We start from the raw sequence: 21,582 nt of genomic DNA, 5'->3' as shown, positions 1-21,582 counted from the left end.
TGGCTGGCCTTAAACTCCCTAAGTATTAGACCAGGCTGGCCTCACACTCCTCAAGATCTGTCTGCCTGCCTCTGTCTCCTGAGTACTAACACCATGGCCTGCAAGATTTTATGTTATATGTATGAATATTTTGCCTGCATGTGCATGCCTGATGCTCATGGAAACTCTAGAACTGGAGTTTGAGGTGGCTGTGTGCCATGTTGGGGCCAGAAAACGAACGAACCCTGGTCTTCTGCAAGAGCAGAAAGTGCTCTTGACCACTGGACCATCTCTGCCTGGGGAGAAATGGAATCTCAAAGTAGTTTTAATCTATTCCATTAGTCCTTTTCATAAGGTGTATGGTCTTCAACTAAGGTGTGCCAGATATCCTCAGTTTATGATATGAGAAAGTCCTTAGAACAGATCTTATTCATCAAAAGTCAGTGTTCCAGGGACCGCTGACGCTGACATGGCTCAGCAGGTAAAGGCACTTGTGCACAATCCTGAAGCTTGAGTTTGGGTCCCAGAACTCATATAAGGTGAAGGCGAGAACTGACTCCAGTCATCTTGTGACCTCCATACGTGTGCTGTGGAACACTTGTACCCACACCCACAGAGTACATACATGAACAGAGTAACAAATAAAACATAAAATTAAAGCTGGCCGTGGTGGTGCACGTCTTTAATCCCAGCACTCAGAAGGCAGAGGCAGGTGGATGTCTGAGTTTAAGGTCACCTAGTCTACAAAGCGAGTTCCAGGACAGCCAGGGCTACACAGAGAAACATTGACTCAAAAAGCAAACAGACAAATAAATAAAAACGACAAAAAATAAAGTTGATAGAAGAATCATTACTCCAAAATCAGGCCAGAGTGGGGGGCTGAAGAGATGGCTCAGCAGTTAAGAGCACTGGCTGGTCTTCCAGGGGGTCTAGTGTCCGTTCCTATCACCCACATTGCAGCTTACAACCAGTGTAACTTCAGTCACAGGGCACCAGACACCCCCTTCTGGCCTTCATGAGCACCAAGTGTGTATGTGTACATGCAAGCAAAACACTCATACATACAAAATATTTTTTGTTTTTTTGTTTTGTTTTGTTTTGTTTTAAATATTTATTTATTATTTATTCTATGTAAGTACACTGTAGCTGTCTTCAGACACTCCAGAAAAGGGAGTCAGATCTCCTTATAGATGGTTGTGAGCCACCATGTGGTTGCTGGGATTTGAACTCAGGACCTTCGGAAGAGCAGTCGGGTGCTCTTACCCTCTGAGCCATCTCACCAGCCCACAAAATATTTTTTAAAGGACAATGCTAACTTTAAAAAAAATAAGTTTATATACTGATATTGAATACATTTATTTAATCTACAGATTTATCAAAACCCTTATTTGGCTTTGTTAGGGTAACATTAATCAATGTGCTTAAATGAAAAATCACAAGTTTGGAATCATAAAGACCAGGATCAGATGTAGTCTAACTACTTACTGATTGTAGTATGCAAGCAATTTACTTACTTCTCTGAGCCTTCAGCCACAAGATAATTATAACATAAATAAGTTGTATATGTTAGGCAATAGCAGTCATCAACATAAAAGCAAAGTATAATAATATTTGTATCCTTAGCCATGTATTGTTTCTGGGCAGAGTTATTTGTATGGTAACTAAAAGCCAAGAATGTATATTGTGACTGTTGATGTTAGTTTCCATGTTGTTTTGGTTTCAGATTGACATAGAGATGTCCTTTGTAGAGCAGACTGGCATTCAGCGTTTAGTTGAGGGTTTGCTGCAGTATTCCTGGCCTGGTGATAAAGACCCTCTCGTGACTCCTTTCCCTTCCATGACTTTTGCTGAGGCCCTGGCCACCTATGGAACTGATAAGCCAGATACTCGCTTTGGGATGAAGGTACTTTTTTCTTGTTCCTAGGACTGCTCCCAGGTAGTTTAGCCAGCTTTTCAGGCATTTTGAAGAAATTTACAAGTGTTACATACTGGTTGAATAATATTTTCAATGTTCCTTTATCTTTTTACCTTGGTTGTTTCCAGACTACAGCAAATGATGATGGTGGTGATGGTGATGGTGGTGGTGATGATGGTGATAGCATGTTAGCATTGCACTACTTATTCTTTCAAGTTCCATTTCTAAAAGCCAGTCGTGTGTGTGTGTGTGTGTGTGTGTGTGTGTGTGTGTGTGTGTTTTAAGATGGGGGTCCCTGAAGCTTGCTATGCAGCTGAAGCTGCCAGCTTCAAACTTGAGATCCTTGGGTCTCAGCCTCACAGGTGATGGGTTACAAGTGTGTGCTGTCAAACTCAGTAAGAGCAAGACTAAGGCATCCGCTGGAGGTGGCGCACGCCTTTAGTCCCAGGACTCCGGAGGCAGAGGCAGTGGATCTCTGAGTTCAAGTCAGCCTGGTCTACAGATTGAGTTCCAGGACAGCTACAGCTGTACAGAGAAACCCTGTCTCTAGAAACCAAAACCAAAACCAAACAAAAAAAGAGGAAAATTAAGACTTGTTTATGTCAAGCCTAACATTTACTCCCCAGAACCCACATGGTGGAGAGAGAGAACTGACTCCTAAAAGCTGCCCTCTGAAAACGTGCGCGCGCACAAACACACACATACACACACACATACACATGCACACACATACACACACATACACACACAGAGGAAAAAAAGAAAGAGAGAGGCAGAAAGAGAGAAAAGAAAGAATTAAGAACACGATTTTTACTCCAATGTTTTATTATAGAACTTACCAGTTTCTGACTTTATGGACATGAATAGTTATTTGAAATTAAAAATAAAACTAATTTTCAGTTTCAGTTTTTCTATGTCATTATGGCTCTCGGAAGGGAAATGATTGAGTTACAAATTTTCCTTGGTCTGTAAAAAGCCTAAATACATGAACACATTCAGATTATCAGTGTCTGAAATAGCAAAAGCAGAATTTTTATGCAGCAGTTTTATTGCCAAGTCTCCATCACTTGTCCTTATAGAGTACAATCCTTTGATCTCTGTAACGCTGGTGCCAGCTCTGAGTCTCATTTCTTACGACAAAGTCTTTACATTGAATTCTGCCTGGGCTGTGCAGAGTAATTCCTCTGCTTTTGTTTTAAATCAGGGTTCTACTCTGTAGCCCAAGTAGGTTTCAAACTCACAGTGATTCTCCTGGATTTGCCTGTCAGGTACTGAGAATACTGGCATGAACTACCACACCTAGCTCAGTTCTTAGAAAGAAAAACTATCCACACAAGATCATAAGTACATTCCTTTTGTTTTGTTTTATTATTATTTTTTTTTGTTCAGCTTTTGTCTTTTGGTTTTTCAAGGTTTTTCGTTTTTGGTTTTTCTCTGTGTAGCCCTGGTTGTGCTGGAACTCACTCTGTAGACCAGGCTGTCCTCAAACTCAGAGATCTGCCTGCCCCTGCCTCCCGAGTGCTGGCATTAAAGTCATGCACAACTGTTACTACCATTACCATAGGTTACATTCTTCTTATATACAACCATTCCTCGTTTGCTTATTTATAATGCAGACTACTGGTTTCGACTGCTTAGAGTCAATCCTGGGTCTACCATAGCAGTATCTTAGGCCAATGCTACACCGGCAGTAACCCTCTAGGAATACATTTTTTCAATGATGAACTACTAGGATGTAGTTCTTTTTTCTTTATAGAGCAAGCTCCAAAAATCCCCTTGTCTCTGCCCAATGGTTGGTTTACAGCATTACATGGGTGCTGGGGATTTGAACTCAGGTCATCATGCTTGCCTAGCCAGCACGTTAACCCACTGAACCACTTCTCCAAGGAGCCCTAGTTGCTTCATTAAAATCCTATTTCTAGCCAGGCATGGTGGCCCACGCCTTTAATCCCAGCACTTGGGAGGCAGAGGCAGGCAGATTTCTGAGTTTGAGGCCAGCCTGGTCTACAAAGTGAGTTCCAGGACAGCCAAGTCTATACAGAGAAACCCTGTCTCGAAAAACGAAAAGAAAAAAATCCTGAGGAGATAAGAGGTGATTGCTGGCAAACCTGATGGCCTGACTTTGATCCCAAGGTTCCACAAGGTAGAAGAGAGAGCTTACCTCCTTCAAATTGTTCTCTGGTCTCTGCACACCCCCACCCCACAACACACACTCATGTGCACACACACACACACACACACTTTCCTTCTGTGATGACCTGAGTTCAGTCCCTGGAGCCCGTGTAAAGATGAAAAGAGAGAACTCACTTCACAACGTGTCCTCTGACCTTCACAAAGCATTGTTTCACTCACATCTACACACACCATAAGCATATATCCCTCTCACCATAATAAGTATATAAAATTTTTAAAAATCTTACCTGTGGAATAGAGGAATGACTCGGTGGGTAAGTATTTGCCGCACAAGCATAAAGAACCTGAGCTCAGATCCCCAGAGTCCATGTAAATGCTGGGTATTCATGAGACCTGCCTGCAATGCCAGCCCCTAAGGGTGTCGACAGAGCAAGTGGGCTAGCAAGATTGGCTATATCGAGAGCTCTGGGTTTGATTGAGAGACCCTGTCTCTATAGATACACTGGAAGAGCACTGGAGCATGATCCCTGACATCAGCCTCCAGCCTCTGTATGTACATGTGTGCATGTGCACCCATGCATGTGCCTATGTATATACAACAGTGCAACTGTAATATACCACCACATACACAGGAAAATATAAAGAAGCAAAAAAAATAGTCATTTGTAAAAATGTTTTGAAGTAAAAATGACTTTGTTTAGTCATTCCTTTTTGTTTTCCATTTTCTAGATTGTGGATGTCAGTGATGTGTTCAGGAACACAGAGATCAGATTCCTTCAGGATGCACTGGCTAAGCCTCAAGGAACTGTCAAAGCAATATGTGTTCATGACGGAGCAGTAAGTGAAGCACAATTCTCTGTTCTCTCTAGAATGTATAGTTTGGAAGAAAATATATCGAATACTGGCACATGAACACTTGAGAAAGGATAATATGACAATCTTTTTCAGTCCGGCATGGTGGGACACACCTATGATCACAGCACTTGAGAGGCAGAGGCAGGTGAATTTATGTGAATTCAAGGCCAGTCTGGTTCACTTTTTTGTTTTGTTTTGTTTTTTTCGAGACAGGGCTTCTCTGTCTGTCCAGCCCTGGCTGTCCTGGAACTCACTCTGTAGACCAAGCTGACCTCAAACTCAGAAATCCACCTGCCTCTGCCTCCCAAATACTGGGATTAAAAGGTGTGTGTCACCACTGCCCGACCAGTCTAGTTTGCAAGATGAGTTCTAGGCCAGTCAGAGTTACACAGTAAGACACTGTCTCAAGAAAAAAAAAAGTGGTTTTTGTAGAAAGTCTTATTAGTATCTCTAAAATTATTATATAAATAATGATAAAATACTGTGGGTTTTTAATTTATTTCTATTAATTAGACAGATTCTCATGTAGCCCAGGACTTATCGTTGAGCTTATAGTTCTTGAACTTATAGTTCTCCTGTCTTAACCTCCCAAGTGCTGACAACAAGTGTGTGACAACAACCTAGTCCTAAAATTACCATTTTGAAAGAGATGCCAGGAATTTAAAACACTAAATAATTTGCTTTTTTTCCCCCCACTGTTATAACTCTAAAATGTATCATTGTTGCTGAGTAAACATACTTGTTAACTTAAAATTTATAATAAAAAAGAAAGACTATACCTCAGGAAGACTACACCCATGTGGATACCTAAGCAGCTGAATATATTTGTAGTGGTGGATGTGGGGCCGTGTGCTTTCATCAGGGCTAAAGGCAGGCAGCTCCCTGTGAACGTGAGGTCCACATAATCAGTTGCAGGTGAGCCTGAGCTGCATGGTGTGACCCCGTCTCTAAATAAGGAAGAAAGTCAGTCAATAATTCAGGTGATTTAGAAAACATATATTTAAAGAAACCAGCAATAATCAAGCTCTTGGATCCTCTTGATCTGAAAATTGTAGAGCCCACCCTCCTTTGTTGTTGCGGCCCGCCCGCGGTCCACAACACGAACGGTTCACTGAGAATGGCAGTTCCCTGCAAAGAGAGGAATCTAGACGGGGCAGAAGAAACAATGGAGCCAGGACAAACAGATTCTGATCGAGGCTCAATTTAATATTTCCAAACACTCAGTTTATAAAGGAAGGGGGAGGGAACCCAATTTCCCGCCAGGTAACTCAGGGTCCAGTAGCAGGACAAACACGTGTGTGCCTTCAGGCAGCAGAGTCAGGTTCCAGCAGTGGGCGTGGCAGGACGAATGAGCCGGTAGCTCCACCCTAGAGCAGGCAGGTTCCAAGCTGGGGGGAAGGGAGACCACATTTCCCCCCATTAGATAACAAAAATAAAAATAAAAAAGGGGTGGCCTGTGGCAGAAAAATTATCTATGTTCAATAGTTCTGCCTAAGTTCCTAGGGCTAAAGAAAAACCTATTTCCGTGGGATTTCTTAACTATTCTAATGGTAAACTGTATCTGGCTGAGGCTGTAGGCTCTGACTTTATAATGCTAATTAGTGCTGAATAGGTAGCTACCTGTTTGCCTTTTAAGTAGGGCGTTGGAACCCTGGCTGAGTTTAGCTAAACAATTTTAGAATAACACTGAACTGATAATTAACCACAATTTTGGGTGACAGGCAGGGGAAACAGTGAGAAGCGATTAAGACTGGCTGGCTCCTAGTACAAGGCCAATTGGCTTTTTTATTTTTTGGGTGGGAGGCAGTGAAGGGCCTGCTCTTACGACAGCAAGGTCTCCAATCTCTCTCCCCCCTGTTAATTAAGTTTAAATAGGCAATGCTTAACAGAGGTGATCAAAAGATTTTCTCATCCGTAGATGAGTGGGCCTTAACCTTGACTTGGGTGGACATTAACCTGATCCTCCCGTGAGTATTGTAACAACTCACATCTGTGGCTCTTGGTATCTTTTGGGGAGGGGAGGCAGAGCCGTAAGTATTTTGGTTTTTATCTGGAGTCAGATACCAACCTCTTTTTAAATCAGGTGTGTCGCACAGGGAACTCAGAAACGGTCAAATTGGACCTTCCCTCCGCAGTGATCTCCTGCGCCAAGCGGTACCCATACCGTATTCATATGATTATGAATCAGTATCGCAATTCTGAGTTATTGCGAGGCCTCTATGTGAGACTTGTCAACCTCAGATTTAGCAAGGCCTAGACAAGAATTATGTCAGTATTAACACCGTTAATTTTGGTTAAAATAGGAGCTAAAAGTCTTTTCTCTTCATCTCTGTTATTCCCAGTAGCCTGAGGAACTAAGGACACCTTGCAGTAACAGCAAGGGTGAAAAGCCAGAGGCCAGTTAAGGGACTAAGCCTATATCTATCAAAATAAGAACTAATCTTTGTAAATATATATGAAATTTCTACTTCCCTAGCTCTCCTGGTAAATCTAAATCTTATCTTAGACTGAAAGGCCACATGCTGAGATTAGCAGAAACACCTGTTTGCTCTTAGGGGCGGGGCGGAGAACCGGAGAATGTAGATTGACCTGCTTGAGAGAAGGAAGAATACTAAACAGTTAGAGTGTAGTAATGTAAATTTTGTGTTTGGAGAAGTCAAGGTACTTTATTTAGATGCAAATTGTAAAGCTAAAGTTTATCTCCGGCCTTTTGTAGGGGAATTGGCTCAGAGGAAACAGTGTTTTTTGAGAGCTTCCACTCCCAGCTCAAGAGGAAATTTTAGTCCTCAAGGTGAATACTTACGAGGAGAGACAGAATCTGTGTTTACCTGACGAATTAATCTCTCTGGTAGCCACCGTGCTTCATCTTCATCTCGTGAAAAAACACAAACCGACCCTCTTCCCCAAATTAGGACTGGATCTGGACCCTTCCATTTATTAGTCAAGGGGTCCTTTCATTTTGCCAATGCATAAGAATTAGAAGTAACTGGGTGCCAGTGGCGTTTCGCTGCAGACTGACCTTTAATGTCAGTTTGCAAAAAGTTTAGGACAAATAAGGTAAAGGCAAGATGAGCCTTTGGTGACCTTGGGGCAAATGCTCTGAATTAACTTTGCTAGGTAATTTAGAATATAGGAATCTCTAATAATTGAACTGAATATTAGACCAGTCTAAGATTGAGTTAGAATGGCTGGTCACACTGAAGAAGAGTGAAAAATCATTATGACTTTATTAAATGACTAATTTTACTAAGTCTGAATATACAGTCTCTGATGTACTATTGCCATAAAGTTAAAAGGCTAGAAGCTAGTCTAAACTGGAAAAATGACAAGCAAGGATGGATCTAAAACATGAATTTAATCTTTTAGTCCTTTTAATCAGGACACTGAGTTAACTTACCTGTCAGCTCAGCACACGAATTACCAATATGCTTCTGTAGAGTTCTGTGGAGAGAACCTGTTTTTCCCTTTCCTAATAAGGTAGCTGTTTTAGGATCAATCTATAAGCCAATAAGTAGACCCTTTTAAGATACTAAAAAGCATTTATTAAATTTGACATTTTAATCTCAAATTTTGAAAATAAAGGTATGTTTTAAATAGTGTGCATGGAAATGCACTAAACAGTATATATGGGGATACAATTTCTCTCTTTTGTCCTTTAAGAGGCCAAAGTTCAAAATTTTACAATATCTAACCTTTTGAATTAATAACTTTTTGGACAAAACATTTTAAATATTTGGCTGTAAAGGGGCAGTGACTGATTGCACTTTCAATCATTTTTCTTAAGGAACGGTTGTAACTAGAAAGCTAGAAAAGTTATTAAGAGTCACACGTGCATAATTTATTTATTTATTAACTAGAAATATGTATAAGCAATTGTAAATTTGAGAATTAATAGTATCAGAGGGACGAACAATTTTAAGTAATTATGAGCTCAGAGATATAGCATTGACTATCAATATATAAATTAAGGTTTGATTGTTCAGCATTTTAAAACACCATCTACAGCACACAACCAGATTATTTGTGCTGGAATAGGGGCAACTGTGTGTCTTAAAACTCCGCTCCACAGCAGCTAGTTGGGCCCACGTGGCCAACGATCGGCTGGGAGGATGAGAAAAATGACTTTACAATAATGTTTTTTCTGGCCAAAGAATTGTCTTCGGCACAACTAATTTTTAATTACCAATTAACAACAATTATAAAAGCTTTCTTTATTTTTTGTAAAACCTTTTGCAGCAAATCAAAACACCAAATAACAAAAGGATACTGTCTCTGAATCTTTTGGGTGAGAGCAAGGATTTAAGGTAAACTTCCCTTGAGAAGCATTAGTTAATAAAATACTTTCCACTTAGGAAACAATATATACTGAAAGATTAAAACTTTTGGCTTCTTGTAAAGAAGCAGAAACAATAAACATTTTTCTTACATAATGTAAAGCTATATTAGCCATACATAGAGGCAAAATTTTCTAGTGATTACCAGTTTACTAGAAGCAAAAATCTTTGAATTTAAGCATTATTTTAAACATCTGAATAGATCTGTAACACTGTTAAAAGGAAATTTTCTTGAACACAGGGAAAAACCCTCCTAGGCATTGTTCGCAAAACAAAAGAAAAGGCCACAAGCCGCTCTGGGACTGCCCAGAGCCCTGTATTGACTCAAAGGTAAAATACTTTTTAATTTGAGCATTAATCTTAAATTTGCAATCAAACTGCAAGCTGCAGTCAATGGAACAATGGCAGTTTTAACCATAATTTTTAAGTTTTTGTGCAAGGTTAGGATAATACCTACAACTTTGGGAAAGCAAAACCTATGTTTAAAACAATTTATCACTGTTAAAATCAATATTAGAAGCATTACTATCATATTACGAAGTTTGGATATCAATTAATACCTATGAATACCTATTAAAGCAAGCTTTAACGCTTTAATAAAGAGGCATTGCTTTATATCTTATCTTAAATTTTACTATTTAGGATAGGAACCACATTAATCATTATCTAAACTAGAAATATCTTAAGAGACTCAGCCTCTAGGGCTGCCTTAGGCCACGTGTCGGAAGGACTCTAAACTTGAGTTATCAAATTTAACATTAACCATCTGTAGCAATGTAACAATTATTAATTTTAACCAACAACTTATGAGCTGAATGCGAAAACATGCAGAGCACATTTTTAATAAAGAACCAAATGAAGCAGTTAATTTTAGACCAATCAGAGAATATTAATCTTTGTAGCTACAATCATAGAATAAAAAAGCACTTTACCATTGTCAAACACATTAATTATGAACCATTTATCAGATTCGAAACTAAGAGGCTGTGCACTCGCTGCTTTTTCTTAAAACGAACATTTTTTTCCAATCAGGGGCCCTCCTGCCACGTGTCTGGTTTTTGGCTGAAACACGTGGCAGCTCTCGGCCTTGCAGATAAAGATTTTTATACCATTTTTATTATCCAACATAAAACATAGAACATTCATTCATACAGACTGGACACGAACATACATGAATTGAACACGAGAACAGATTGGTGCACCAGACATAAACAAGACACAAAATGGGGCAGAGTACTCCTGCTATTTGGGACAATTTCCTCCCTCATGATGCAGTTTTTATAACTGGGGCAATCCGCCTGTATTAATTTCCTTTTAATAAACCCTTTCCTTTCTCACACCTAACAATGTAGCTTTTTTCTAGCCACGGCCTACCGCCTGTGCCTAGCTCCTCTTAAGCTTCACTGCTGAACCTAAGTGAACCAGCGCTCGGGCTTAACGCTGTCTCAGCTTAGCCCATACCTTCTCCGGTATGAATTTCCTTTATCCTTAAGCAACTCCTGAAAACTAAACACAACGGCCTGATCATGATTTTGAACCCTTCTTTCCTCCACCTAAGCAGTTTTTTTTCTAAAAAAAACTGCGGCACACCGCCTGTCTCCGTATCTAGTTCCGATTTACGAACTGCTGAACCCAAGCAGAACCAGTGTTGGGTTAGCACTGCTTCAAACTTGCTTCGTATCCTACTGCATCCCCGCAACACTTTCAAAACTGAAATTTTTTTGGGCTAGCGCTAGCATGTGTACCTGTCCGTTGCTCCGATGCTCCTCCTCCGATACGAAGATTCTTTCCTTTCTTGTGGAGCTCCACACAGCAATCGTTTCTCTTAGCATCTCTCTGCCATTCTTCAGGTCCCAGTTCTGGCGCCAACTGTTGCGGCCCGCCCGCGGTCCACAACACGAACGGTTCACTGAGAATGGCAGTTCCCTGCAAAGAGAGGAATCTAGACGGGGCGGAAGAAACAATGGAGCCAGGACAAACAGATTCTGATCGAGGCTCAATTTAATATTTCCAAACACTCAGTTTATAAAGGAAGGGGGAGGGAACCCAATTTCCCGCCAGGTAACTCAGGGTCCAGTAGCAGGACAAACACGTGTGTGCCTTCAGGCAGCAGAGTCAGGTTCCAGCAGTGGGCGTGGCAGGACGAATGAGCCGGTAGCTCCACCCTAGAGCAGGCAGGTTCCAAGCTGGGGGGAAGGGAGACCACACTTTGTCTGTATCCTGCGCATTGCATGACAGTCATCTGGTGACAGTCATGGTAGTCTGCAGTGAGACTGTGTACAGTCTACAAGCTACAGCATTGCCTTAGAACATGTGTCATTAATGAAGAAGAAATCATATTTTTATTAAATTCCACACTCTTCACTGGAAAAAACCACAAATATATCTATATCTTACTTGACATTGTGAACCTGTCCATAAAGCTGGGCGCCATTTTGATGGGTTTACCTTGATTTCTTTCATCAGAAATACTTAAGGAAGGAAGACCTTGAGTTCATTAGGAAGTTTGCAGTTCACCATTTCAGTCAGGTAAGGAACAGGGTTTTGTTCTGTATTCTATTAATTGCAGGGACTCCAGTTTTGGTTTGGTTTTGACTTTTTTAGACTTATTTTTATGCTCTGTGTGTTAGTGTTTTGTGTGTGTGTGTGTGTGTGTGTGTGTGTGTGTGTGTGTGTGTGTTTGTGTGTGTGTGTATGTTTGTGTATATGTATCAAGTGCATGCTTGGTCCCCGTGGACCCAGAGAGGCACTAGATGCACTGGAGCTAGAGTTAGAGGTGATAGTGAGCTGCCATGTAGGATGATGGGAACTGCCCTTAACTAGTGAGCTCTTAGGTTTGAGAATCAATATTTCAGATCATATTTTTGATGTTCATCTGTTTTTACTGAAAGACTTCAATTTAGACAGTTGAACTTACTTTCTTTTTTTTTTTTTTTTTAAATTTTATTTATTTATTATATGTAAGTTACACTGTAGCTGTCTTCAGACACTCCAGAATAGGGCATCAGATTTCATTATGGATGGTTGTGAGCCACCATGTGGTTGCTGGGATTTGAACTCTGGACCTTTGGAAGAGCAGTCGGCACTCTTAACCACTGAGCCATCTCACCAGCCCCGAACTTACTTTCATACTGCAAGTTCAACCATACTGTTTTTACATGAACAGAAGAATTTAATCCAGTTTTAAGAATTAAATAAATGCACCGGGCATGGTGACTCACGCCTTTAATCCCAGCAGAGGAGGCAGAGGCAGGCGGATATCTGAGTTCGAGGCCAGCCTGGTCTACAGAGTGAGTTCCCAGGACAGCCAAGGCTACACAGAGAAACCCTGTCTCAAAAAGAACAAAAACAAAAAAAACAAAAACAAACAAAAACAAAGAATTAAATAAATGAATTTCTTTATTGGTGGTCAGGGTTTGGCAGTGGCATGGCAAGGGTGAAAGGCCTTACCAGTCCTTCATCCTGTGTCTGTTTTTACAACTATGAGTACACCTTGACCAACACATTTTTGTGTTCTGGTCTTAGAGGATGATGTCACTAAAATGAGGAACAGGTTCTGGGAATTCTTATGTCGCTGAACATGTAAACTGCCTTGGCCATTTTCCCAGAATCATGGCAGCCGGGCATGATGGCACACTCCTGTAATCCCAGCACTTACATGGAGATAGGAGGCTCAGGAGTCCAAGGGCAGCTTGCATTACTGAGATTCTGTCTCATAGAACAAAAACCAGAAAATAGAATGAAAAGTCTTGCTCTTAGTGTCAGCATCTTCTGTGATATGCTTTAGATGACGCGTCCTAATATAAGGACATGTTATGCTCATCACAGTATCATTTATAACAGGAACAGAATGAGATGACAGAAACAGGCAGAGGTGCTTAAGTTTATGGTACAAAGAAATTAATATTTAAGTCCTTTTGAATTTTTGTTTGTTATTTTGCTTTTTTAAGGCAGGATGCAGCCAAGGCTTCCTTGAGCTCTTGACTGTCAAACCTTCATCTTGAACAGTGGGGTTACAGGATGCACCATAACATCCAGCTCTCAACTCCCTTTTAAATGAAACTTCCCTCACGTGCCTCAGCTCAAGCTCAATGAGAGCTAAAGATATTTCAATACGAAGGAAACACGGGGGCAGGATGCTGTGGCAGGAAGGTCACAGAGAGACCCTGTCTCACCTTTTTAATTTTTTAAATTGATTTTCAAGACAGGGTTTCTTTGTGTAGCCCTGGCTGTCCTGAAACTCACTCTATAGACCAGGCTGGACTTGAACACCCTGCCTCTGCCTCCCAAGTGCTGGGATTAATGTTGTGTGCTGCCACCAGCCAGCTCTGTCTTAACCTTTTAAACAGAGACTGAGACTGACCAGGGATGATGCTCAGTGGGAAGTGCTTGCTGAGCAAGTACAAGACCCTAGGTACGATCATCAGTACAGGGTACAAAGAAAAAGGGAAGGAATTTTCAAAATAAGTCAAACCACATTTTTAGAAAATAAAAGACCGAAAAATTATTCATAAAGTTATATTAAAGAGTCATCTTTTCTTTCTGTTTTTCTCTATAGAAATATTCTTTCAGACTGGGCATAGTGGCATACGTCTATACCCAGCATTCAGAAAGCCAAGGCAAATTATTGCATTTTTAAAGACGTATGTACTTATTACTATAGATGTGTATGTGTGTGTGTGTGTGTGTGTGTGTGTGTGTGTGTGTGTGTGTGAATGATAGGGATACATGCAGAGGGAGGCCACAAACCTTTAACATGGACCTTCACTGGCCTCATCTCAGGTCATTCTTATTCCATTCACTTGCAGTCTGCCAGAAGTAAAAACAAAGAAAAGGTCACAGACGTTTCTAGGGCCTCCCTCAAGTAGGCAAGTGCTGAACCACTGATCAGTTATATCTCTGCCCTCCTTTTATTTTTCCTCTTTTTAGATGGGGTCTCAAGAAGTTGTATGAGCTGGCCTTGAACTCACTCTGTAGCTCAGGGAGGTCTCAGGAAAGTGCAAGCCTCCTATTCTCCCCTTGTAGTGTTTTGAGTAGTTGGGCTTACAGACCTATACCCCAGGACTAACTTTAACAATTGTATTTTATATCACTTTGAAAGGATTCATGATGAAAAAGAGATGGTATCATTGAACTTGCTGCTTTTATGTCAACTTGACACAAGCTACAGTCATTAGAGAAGAAGTAGCCTTGGTTGAGGAAATGCCTCCTTGAGATCCAGCTTTAAGATATTTTCTCAATTAATGATTGCCCAGAACATTGTGAGTGGGGCTACTTCTGGTCTAGTAGTCTTTGGTTCTACAAGAAAGCAGGCTGAGCAAGCCATGAGGAGCAAGCCAGTAAACAGTACCCCTCCATGGCTTCTACATCAGCTCCTGCCCCAGGTTCCTGCCCTAAGAGTCCCTGTTCTGACTTCCTTCAATGGTAACAGTAACATGGAATGTATGCCAAACTAAACCCTCCCCTCCCCAACTTCATTTTGTCATGATGTTTCATCACAGCAATGGGAACCCTGACTAAGACAATCGTGTTAGTTATCTTCTGCTTGGAACAAGAAATCTTTGTACTGTGAAGAAAACAAATCTGTCTCATTTTTGAAAAAAATATCTATAAGACTTTTTCTTTATCCAGGAAGTCCTACCTATATTCCTGAATGCCAAGAAGAACTGGAGTTCACCATTTGCTAAGTTCATAATGGACGAGGAAAGACTGGAATTAGCCAGATCGTTGGAGATACAAGAAGAAGACATGGTGTTACTGACTGCTGGGGAACATGAGAAAGCAGTAAGTAAAATTGCCTAAGTGTGTGGGCCTGTGCTGAAAGTGTGCGGGCCTGTGCTGAAAGCTGCCTTTTTGTCATATTTATTTATATATTTCAAATGGACTGTTAACTTCGTAAAGCAGGGCCTCTCTGCATAAATCACTGTGTAAATGTCTTTCACTACTTTAGAGTGCACTGTATAAGAACTAGAGTCATTCTGTGCACAGTGGTATGGAACACAGGAGACCTCAAATTTGAGACCAGCCTACACTACATAGTGAGATCCTGTCTCAATAAAGTCAAACCAAGCAGACCAAGACTAGAGCCTTGGGGCAGTGAGGTGATTCACTGCAGGTGATTCACCTGCGTCTGATCCCTGGGAACCCACGTGACAAGAAGCAACTGACTTCCTCTCTCCGGCTCTCTCCCCGACTCTCCCATTTTCTCACACACACAAAATGAAACTTTTAAAACTGGAGTCTTTTCATTAGTTACCTCATTGGCTTTATTCACACAGAACTGAGTCAGTAGGAAGTCAATACAACTACGAAAGAAATATTTTTGAAGGTTTGCGAAAGAAAGAAATTTAGCAGTTACAAACTTTTGTACACAATGCATTCCTAAACCTGTGGAGGGACAGAGTTCAGAGCACTGGAGGGGCTGGCTGCTGGGCTGCTACCCTCAACCGGTACAGTCAAGGCAGGGCTTTTTCAGTTACAGGTGCTAAGTGCAGCTGTGAACTAACAGAATCACTTTGGTCAGGGGATAGACAGGAAAGTAGATGTAGTTTGAAAGGTCTTTGTGAAAAAAACAAAACATTACAAGTGGAACATGGATATTAAAACTCATAGAACTGGGCATGCCAGCTCGTACCTGTAATCCCAGAATTCAAGAGGCCTAGGAAGGAGGAAGGCCACCTAGGTCACATAGCTGAGACCATGTCTCAGGAGAGAGTCGGGAGAGGAAGGGGAAAGACAAGTAAGGTGCAGGGGTTAAGTCCCCTTAGAGTAGCATAGCTAGTGGGTGGAGAGATAAGATCGAAGCCAGTACTATGTCCTACATTCCCACTCTGTGTGTGCGTGCGATGAGTGTGTGCACACGTGTGAGTGCCTGTGTGAAGGCCAGAGGTTAATACTGCGTAGTCTTCCTCAATCTCTACCTTATGTTCTAAGGCAATGTTTCTTATTGCCCTGGAGTTCTGATGGGTTAGAGTAGCTCTCAGTGGGTTCCAGGGATCCACTGTCTCTGCCCCACAAACACTCCAGTCACAGACACATCTGACCTTTACGTGGGTTCCCTTCAGGAACTGACGCCCCCATACTGTGCTGGGTTCTATATCTCATGTACTTGGTCTCACCTAACTTTACAATTTTATTCCGGACATAGCCATGTGTAGCTTGGTCCCAGCTTCTCAGGGGGTTGAGGCATGATTGAGTTCAATAGTTCAGGAACAACCTGGGTAAGGAAGCAATACCTCATCTCAATAAATAATGAACCAGGTGGTGGCGCACGCCTTTAATCCCAGCACTTGGGAGGCAGAGGCAGGCGGATCTCTGAGTTCAAGACCAGTCTGGTCTACAGAGTGAGTTCTAGGACAGCCAAGGCTACACAGGGAAACCTTGCTTTGGGAGAAAATAAATAAATTAGTGAGTAAATAACTCAGTGTTGAAGTACCTATTTTATCCCCATGATGACAGGATGTAGAGAAATCAGTAAGTAGACCAACAGGCTCCAAGCTTGGTCTGTAAAGTTCTGGAGCTGTTTGCCTGGTCCCTGGGGTCTGAGGTGCTCACACAGGCAGCCCAGGCTAATGGTCATGCGTGGTTACATAGCTGGCAGTCAGATCATCCTCATATCTTCGTCTCCTGAGAAAGTCTTATCTACTTATTGGCTAGTCTTCAGAATTTAGGTTGTGTCATCTGATGCCCACTCTGACAAGAAGCTAGCTTAATGTTTGTGTCTTTTGTTTGCAGTGCTCTCTGTTGGGAAAGTTACGGCTAGAGTGTGCAGACCTTTTGGAGATGAGAGGAGCGGTGCTCCGAGACCCAGCAGTGTTCTCCTTTCTTTGGGTGGTTGACTTTCCACTCTTTCTTGCCAAGGAAGAGAGTCCCACAGAGCTGGAGTCAGCCCATCACCCATTTACTGCTCCTAATTCCAGTGACATTCACCTCCTCTATACTGAGCCAGAAAAGGTACTGACCTATTCTTCCAAATAAAAGGAAGTATCCTGAAGATACAAAGAACTTCTAGATTTCCTCAGGAGAACCAAAGATAAAAATTGAGCCTACTGTTAATAAATTGTGTTTAAGTACAGTATCTTGATCCTATAGATTTGAAAGCCAGGAGTTTTCTGTAACATAAAAGTTCTGTGATCCTGTAGGTTCGTGGCCAACACTATGACTTGGTTTTAAACGGCAATGAGATAGGAGGTGGTTCTGTCCGAATCCATGATGCCCAGCTACAGAGGTACATCCTGGAAACATTGCTAAAGGTATAGCATACCTTCTAACCTTCCCTTTTACCCACATCTTTGTTTTATGAAACATTTATTTTAAATGGAGAGTTTACTAGATACAGAATGTCAGCTTCTCTTCGTGTGTTATGTAGCACTAGGAAGAGCAGATGATGATAATAGTTACTCATCAATGCTTACTGGGTGCCAGGGACTATCTGCTACACAGCCAATGTGGTGACTCATGCATGTAATTCCAACAGTTAGAAAGGTGAGATAGGAGAATTGCCTTGAGTTCCAGGCCTGTATCCTGGGGCTACATAGCAAGACCCTGACTCAAAAACAAAGAACCACGCCCAGAGATACACTGGCATATCATTTACAGTAATTTCTGTAAGTAGATACTCATTATTCTCATTTTAAAGATGAGAAACTGAGGCAGCAGGTATATGCCCAATTCACAAAGCTCAGAGCCAGACATGGTGGCACAAGCCTGAAATCTCACCTTTTAAGAGGCTGAGGTAGGGTTGTGGATTTGAGACCAGCTTGGACTAACAAAACCCTGGCTCCTGTAGTGCAGGAGCTGAAGGAAGACTCTTGAGACTACACTCCTAAAAGGTCATTTCCAGTGAGGGCCAGTATTAAGAGGAAGATATAGGTAGGCCTTTGTGTGTATTTGGTTTTCGTGTTACTGCTTTATAACTTAGGTTAGGCTGGTACTCATTATCCTCCTGCCTTCTCCAGAGTGCTGGAATACAGGGGAGTGACTAGTCTTATTCCGTTAAACTTCAGCCCTCCTAAGGTTTTTATAGAACATCTCCCCAGGCATTATCACTAGTTAGGTTCTGTCAATTTTTAACCTGAACTTCACTTTCTTCTTAGTACTTGCTGTTACATTATGACAGAAGACCTTCAGTTTCTATTTAAATAAATAAAATGTGTTTTGCATTTCAGGAAGATGTGAAATTGCTTTCCCATCTGCTTCAGGCTTTAGACTATGGGGCACCCCCACACGGAGGAATTGCCTTAGGTAAACAATCTGTCTTTTTTGTGCACTAAATTCCATTCCATGGCACTGTGTCTCAAATTCAGATTCTCAGTTTAAGGGGAAGGGATTGGGAGGCAGAAGCAGGTAGATTTCTGTGCATCCAAGGCTAGTCTGATCAACTTAGCAAATTCTACTAGGTCAGCCAAGGCTACTGTGAGATCTACACCAGCCCCACCCTTAAGAACAAAAAAACAACAAAACAAGTGCCTGTTATTCCTGCAGAGAGCCTGAATGGTGGTGGTGGTGTTGCTCCTGATTTTTAAATTGGAGGAAAAAAATTTAGGGGCCAAAGATAGGGCTCAGCAGTTAAGAGCACTGGCTGTTTTTCCAGAAAACCCAGGCTCAATTTCCAATATCCACATGGCAGTTTATAACTGTCAATAACTCCAGTTCCACAGTATTTGACATCCTCACACAGATGTATAATCAGGCAAGAACTAATGCACATAAAATATTAATTAAATTGTTTTTTAGATATTTTCAAAAAAAAGAAATCATACAATTTATTCTGACCAGCTTTTCCTCCCTCAACTCCTGCCAGATCCTTCCTACCTACCCACTTCCACACCATTCCTTCTTTCCTTCCTTCCTTCCTTCCTTCCTTCCTTCCTTCCTTCCTTCCTTCCTTCCTTCCTTCCTCTTCTTAGATGGGACAAATGGACAAATAAAAAGAAAAATCTGTAAATACACACACAGAGAACATAAAAACACAAACTCAGAAGCCATAAAAGCAAAAGACCAGCAAGACAAAGAATGCCCAAACAAAGCAAAAGTCTACAAAATTACCACTGGGTTCCTTTTGTGTTTGCCATCTACCGCTGGGCATGGGGCCTACAATTAAGTGTGGTTAATATACCCAGAGACTCAATTAGAGAAAACTATTTTTCCTCTGCAAGCAAGTGTCAGTTGCAGATAGCTTCTTGGTTTGGGGTGGGAGCTCATGGCCACTTCCCCATTGGGATCCCCATCAAACCTGAATCTGTGTGTGCATGCTGCCACAGTCATTTCTTATGTGCATCAGATATGACCTGAATTTAAATTCAGACACCCATATCAACCAGCTCATAATTGTAATTCAAGTGCTGGGGGAGCTTGTGTAGGAACCTGCACACACACACACACACACACACACACACTAAAAATAGTACAAATGTCTGGAAGAGTTCCAGGTCAGCCTAGATGACATGAAATCCTATCGCAAAAACAAAACAAACAAACAAACAAAAATTAATGTAAATTCTCTACAGGCCTAAGGATGTAGCTCAGTGGTAGAGCATTTGTCTAGAATGTATGAAACCAGGGCCGGGAAAGAAAAAATTCTCTACATCTTTTACATAAAGACCAAGGTTGGTAGTGGTGGTGCATGTCTTTAATCCCAGCTTTCAGGGATATCTCTCAAAGTTCTAGGCCAGCCAGAGCTGCAGAGTCTCAAAAAAAGAAAAAAAAAAAAAAAAAAAAGGCCCATCAGATCAGTAATAGTAGTGGTGGTGGCACAGGCCTGTAGTCCCAGGATTCAGGAGGCAGAGTGGATCTCTGCATTCAAGGCCAGCCTGGTCTACACAGTGAGTTCCATGACAACCCAGGACTAAACCCTGTCTTGACACACACACACCCCCACCCCGTCCCCCCAAAAAAGTTATTTTCAGAGCTAAAAGCTATACATTTCTCATCATGTTCACTTTGTATTTTACATCACAGGGTTAGACAGACTGGTATGTCTTGTCACGGGAGCACCCAGCATCAGAGATGTCATAGCCTTCCCTAAATCCTACCGAGGACAGGACCTTATGAGCAATGCTCCAGACTCCGTGTCTCCAGAAGAGCTGAAGCCTTACCATATCCACGTCTTGTGGCCAGCAGACTCAGAAGAGGAGAGTGCATCCGCCACACCTTCCAAACACTTGAGCTCTTAACTTTTGTCTTTGCTTCACCAAACTTAAAATAAGATCCAGACCTGCCACAGACTTTAGAACCAAGTGTCTGTGTAGAAGCAATCATTACCGAGTAAGAAACAGAAGCTACACAGTTGTAACTTGGTCATGTGTACCATTAGGACTTTCTGTGGAAGTTTTTTAATTGGAAAATTGTCAAATGAAACAAAAAAATCTCTTGGGCTGGTGAGATGGCTCAGTGGGTAAGAGTACCTGACTGCTCTTCCGAAGGTCCGGAGTTCAAATCCCAGCAACCACATGGTGGCTCACAACCATCCGTAACGAGATCTGACTCCCTCTTCTGGAGTGTCTGAAGACAGCTACAGTGTACTTATATATAATAAAAATAAATAAATCTTAAAAAAAATCTCTTTATTGAGTATTTAGTCTTCCTGTTTTCCAAGCATGTTTCTAAACCCAGATAAGTTATTTAGAATGAGGGTAGTACAACATGGTTGCCTCTGTAGACTGGCCAGTTAATGCAGCAAGGTTTCAGTTTGTCTAGCCTCACTAGAACCATAAATTAAACTGTGTGGTAATCTTTCAGCCATCAATATAATGTTCTAAGTAGTATAGTAGAATCAAAAAAAAAAAAAAAAACATTACAAGTAACAGAATTCTATTGTGTTGTACCTTAAGCAAGCTACAAATGTCTCTTAGCTGCCCCAGCTGCTTATATAATGTGAATGACACTTGTCCTGGCTGTCTCACAGATCTCTTGTTGCCAGGTTGAGGTTACATTTGTGGCAGGTATGTGATTTGAAATACTGTAAAGCAGGGCTGAAAATACAGCTGTCCTAACCACTGTTCTATTGCTGTGAGGAGACGCCACAACCAAAGCAACTCTTTATAAAGCATTTGGCTGGTGCTGGTTTATAGTTTTAGCTGTAAGCATGGTGGCAAACACAGACATGCTGTAGAAATAGCTGAGAGTTCTATATCCTGACCTGCTGTTGCTGGGAGACTGGGCCTGGCACAGAACTATTTGCTTTCTTACGGTTTTTCAAGACAGTTTTCCTGGCATGGGCTCTTGTTTATGGTTTTTTGTTTTGTTTTTTGGTTTTTTGGGGGTTTTTGTTTTTCGAGACACTGGGTTTCTCTGTGTAGCCCTGACTGTCCTGGAACTCACTCTGTAGACCAGACTGGCCTTGAACTCAGAAATCTGCCTGCCTCT

General features: G+C 41.5%; 1 protein-coding gene across 1 annotated transcript in view; it reads left to right on the top strand.

Annotated features, from left to right (window-relative positions):
* Positions 1–20,754, top strand: part of Dars2 (aspartyl-tRNA synthetase 2, mitochondrial) — a 36,775-nt gene extending 16,021 nt beyond the window's left edge. The window contains exons 10-17 of the mRNA XM_085842477.1: positions 1,703–1,882; positions 4,757–4,864; positions 11,683–11,745; positions 14,848–15,000; positions 16,951–17,169; positions 17,358–17,468; positions 18,384–18,459; positions 20,176–20,754. Coding sequence (XP_085698603.1) covers positions 1,703–1,882; positions 4,757–4,864; positions 11,683–11,745; positions 14,848–15,000; positions 16,951–17,169; positions 17,358–17,468; positions 18,384–18,459; positions 20,176–20,390 — 1,125 coding nt within the window. The 3' untranslated portion in view covers positions 20,391–20,754. The remainder of the gene's footprint in view (positions 1–1,702; positions 1,883–4,756; positions 4,865–11,682; positions 11,746–14,847; positions 15,001–16,950; positions 17,170–17,357; positions 17,469–18,383; positions 18,460–20,175) is intronic.
* The last annotated feature ends 828 nt before the right edge of the window (positions 20,755–21,582 follow it).

This window comes from Mus caroli, unplaced genomic scaffold (genome assembly GCF_978045245.1).
Source record: "Mus caroli unplaced genomic scaffold, Mus_caroli_1 scaffold_1, whole genome shotgun sequence".
Classification (NCBI taxonomy): Eukaryota; Metazoa; Chordata; class Mammalia; order Rodentia; family Muridae; genus Mus; species Mus caroli.
This window is presented reverse-complemented; position numbering and strand designations above follow the sequence as displayed.